General features: G+C 35.8%; 1 protein-coding gene across 1 annotated transcript in view; it reads left to right on the plus strand.

The window, feature by feature from the left end:
• LOC107670264 (rho guanine nucleotide exchange factor 26) overlaps positions 1-4,102 on the plus strand; it is an 82,118-nt gene that overhangs the window by 74,699 nt on the left and 3,317 nt on the right. Inside the window, exons 13-14 of the mRNA XM_016462807.1 lie at positions 1,811-1,872; positions 2,236-2,337. Of these exons, the coding sequence (XP_016318293.1) occupies positions 1,811-1,872; positions 2,236-2,337 (164 nt within the window). The remainder of the gene's footprint in view (positions 1-1,810; positions 1,873-2,235; positions 2,338-4,102) is intronic.

Consider the following 4,102-nt stretch of genomic DNA (forward strand, 5'->3'; position numbering starts at 1 on the left):
GGGGGGGGGGGTGGAAGTAATTTAAAGCAGTTTATCATAAGGCAGCAACATAACAAAATGTGAAAAAAATGAATACTTTCGCAAGGCACTGTATAGTTATCATAAGTAATGTGAATGGGCCTTAGTACAATTAGTTATTTTTTACCACTAAAAAGACTAGTTGTTTTCATCATATTTAAAGGAATGGCGAGTGTCTGTTTTTTTTTTTTTTTTTACCAATTACGAACATTTGAAGTTATTGGTTAAGGAAGAGCTTTTTTTAACCACACTGTTCAATTAATATTAAAAGCATTATGTAGGGTGGAAGTGGAAGCTGGGTTTTTTTTTTTTTGTTATTCTGTTCTTTCACTGGCTTCTGGGTGTCAGATAAGTAATTCAGCTGGTGTAATGCAGAGCAGCAGGAAGGCGTTTGCTACCTGTTGTGATCATGTGTGCTCAGATTCCAGGGATGTGAATAGACAGCTGCCCTTCCCAGGCTAACTACACACCCTGCAGAATGCGGCTAAGGGAGATTGGTTAAACTGAACATACTTGTTCTCATAGTTTGCGTTAAACTGAACATACTTGTTCTCATAGTTTGCTTCACATATATTAAATATCTGGATATGCACAATCTGTATGTGGTTGTCATGTGTCATTGTGTCATTTCCTCATTGCAACAGTTCAGGCACATATTGATGATTTGTGTGTTGTTTTATAAAAACAACAAAAATGTGTGGTCTTTTTTTAAGAAGTCTCTTATGCTCGCCAAGACCACAGTACAAGAAACAATAAAAACTATTTAAAATAATTGTTTTCTATTTTAAAATGTAATTTATTCATGTGATGGCTCAGCTGAATTTTCAGCAGACATTTCTGCAGTCTCGTATCACGTGGTCCTTCAGAAATTATGCTAGTATGATTTGTTGCTCAAGAAACTTGTAAGCCATTTTAGACACGTAACTATTTGTAATCAGTCATATTACATGTACAACGGGAGTTTAGCCTTAAAGATTTTCCATCTTCTTTCCTCCCCTCTTTGTCAATGACTCTATTAAACACTAATTATTAGTCAATGAATGAATCACAATGCACTAAGGCTCATTAATGTTCCCGGTAATAAAACAGGCAAAAGGGGCCTTTGTGACCCCTTCTGCTTTAAATGGGACCAGAATGAGCCAAGCGTGACTCATGCAGCTGGTCAGCTCAGGCTGTCTGCTCAGATCGTGAGACTGGTCTGGTGTCTGTCTGCTCTACAGTTGGGCTGAGAATCCCACAGGCTGGCTGACTCACTTCAGGTCAGCTCTGAAAATGCCCTGATTTTCAGTATTTTTCTCTCACAACTTAATAGAATATATATTTTAACAAAAGAGAAGTAGTTTCTGACAGATGACCAGCCATTACTTTCTCAATACTCTACTGTGGGATATTTGTGCTGAATTTGACTCAGTATGTCAAATCGTGCAAGGATTTGATGCAATCCCGTCTCTTTCTTTTCTCACTGCGTCTCTCCTTTCTTTCTTTCTGTAAAAAGCAGTGGCATGTTCTCAGTCAAAATTGAACAAACACAAAGGAGCTTACAAGATTGAACAGACACTTCTTGTACTGAATGTAATGAATGCTTCAGCACCAAGGTCAAGTTTCTCCTAGTAACTTTACCTGCTGTTATACCAGAGTCTGGAGGTGTGTGTCTGTGAATGTCCAGAACAATAAAGGAATAGCTTCTTTGTTATTTGGTTTCGACAGTTTTAACAGAAATCACATACAACTGTGAGTCAAAACACTGCTTCAGTGGTTATAAGTTAATGATGTATGTTTTCTTTTGTGATAGTAATGAGAGAGCCCGCTGGATCAGCGCTCTGGGACAGAACAACAGTAACAACGACAGAATGAGTGAGTACAGCCAGCCTCAGCGAAGCAGCACCACCTTCTGGCTTTGCAATGTATTACAGCAACACTACTCCGCTACTGTCTGTCAAATCACCAATCAAAATAACCATTACAAAACGTACAAAACCCTAAACACACATAAAATGTGAATGTTACCTCAAGTCATGCTGCATGTTGAGGTGTAGTATTGCTATAAGTTTATGATAGTTATTGCCTATTGGATAATAAAATAATAAATAAAAAAAAAAATTCTTGACTTACATTTAGGGAGGCATATTTATATACCAGATTGTCATAGTGTTTAGTGTATTATTATTATATTTATTTTGTTTTAATTTTAAATGTTTGTTTGTATTTCTTCATTAGATGCAATGCAGGTTGAGGTGACAAGGACATACACGGCCAGGCAGCCGGATGAGCTCTCTCTACAGGTGACTGATGTGGTGCTGGTGTCACAGACAGTAGACGGTGAGATTATCCTCCTTTTTCTTCCATTCTTCGTTCTAATGGCCTGTTCACATCAACATGAGAATTCAGTCTGACTTTCTCATTTGATTTGTCTTTTCCAATGCGGGGGAAAAATGGCAGACAGGCTGAAAATACAGTTTCACTCTTTGATAGTAGGTGGCATGTATGGATGCATGTGAATGGTCGTGTCGGTCTGAACAGAAGCATTAACTTTTTTTTTTCATTAAGGTTTTCAGATACAATTGAAAACCACTAAATATGAAATTCAGAAAAAGAAACAGAGGGACAAAAAAAAAAAGAATATCCAACGAAAAATGAATATATATAGAAAACAGTATCCGCAGTCAATGCATGTGGTGACACTGTTATCAACTTTCATAAAATACAAACATGTTTCTGTTTCAGGGTTTATGATAGTATGTAGGAATGAAATGAGGAATCAGGTCTATATGTATAAAAAGATTAGAGACCAAATCTGGATGATGGTTTTAGGTCTTGCAGATGCTATACATTTTCCATATTGCAGTATGTTGTTAGCAGATTTTAGTTTTTGAACTGACTGAATAAGTATTGGAAGCAAACCTGGTTTGGAATATTTATTTACAGGGTTTCTGCAAGATTTTTTAAGCGCAAATTTAAGACTTTTTAAGACCTTTTTTAAGACCTGCACAAATAAAATTAATACCATATGAGCGGGGTAGAGCAATGTCTATAGTACCATATTAAACTGTAAAATGACTGTAAAAAGCATAATTTACAGTTCATATACAAGTTTTATAAAATGATAAACTTTACATTTCAGCCTTTAAACCATTTTTAAGAAAATGGAGTCAAAAGTATTAATCATTATATTAATTTAAACAATTATTTTCAATAAATTATTATATAAATTAAATAACAAATGAGGGGTTTGCAATATTGACAAAAAATATCTCTTATGTTTTCTGGGATTTTATCGATAACGATAATTAGACTAAATTTTACTGAGTGTGTTACTGTGCTTATATCTTAAGGACTACCGTGGACAGCTGACTCCTGAATTTTTATATATATATATATATATATATTCTGTGTGGTCAGTTCACAGCAGTGATGGAAATTAATCTTTTCCAACAAGTTTTATGGGCATTTTTACCTTTAAGCCGTTTTTCTCTAAAAGTGTGTAACAACTTTTCAAATTCTTGCATTTGGGCTATTACCAAGCAAATTAAATCAGTATCAACAAAATTTATCTTTGCAATGCAGAGGAAACACAGAAGCTGCATCTTAAGTGGCATTTAGATTTATTTACACACTGTTTAATGCAGCTCAGAGGGACATGGAATACTTTAGTGGCAGCAAGTCACTATTAATAAGTGAGTCATTGCGTTTGAACCGAATCATTTAAACGCTTGATTCATTCAGGAAGGAAACACCGTCATGTTGCTCGGAGACTCAAAACAGTGCTGCTTTTTGTTGGCGAAATAGAGCAAAAGCAGGAAATACGGTGTCTAAGTAAGTCTCTTAAAGGGGTCCTATTATGCTTTTTCACTTTTTGAATTTTAAGAATATCAGTAAAATAGTTCCCGCCTACGGAGATTCGAATGGTTGGGGGGTGGGGAGGGCCGAGGTTGTGGTAACTTAGAACGCTTGGTTGAGTGCATCAGACAAGATGACGATGACGAAGAAGTGCTGCTGTAGCCTCAAGTTTTCGCAAGTTATAACACATGCACCTGAATAATTATGTATGTAAATATGTATGTTACAATTATGAAAACGTTTTTAT

The sequence above is a fragment of the Sinocyclocheilus anshuiensis genome, unplaced genomic scaffold (assembly GCF_001515605.1).
Source record: "Sinocyclocheilus anshuiensis isolate Anshui unplaced genomic scaffold, SAMN03320099.WGS_v1.1 scaffold1017, whole genome shotgun sequence".
NCBI lineage: Eukaryota > Metazoa > Chordata > Actinopteri > Cypriniformes > Cyprinidae > Sinocyclocheilus > Sinocyclocheilus anshuiensis.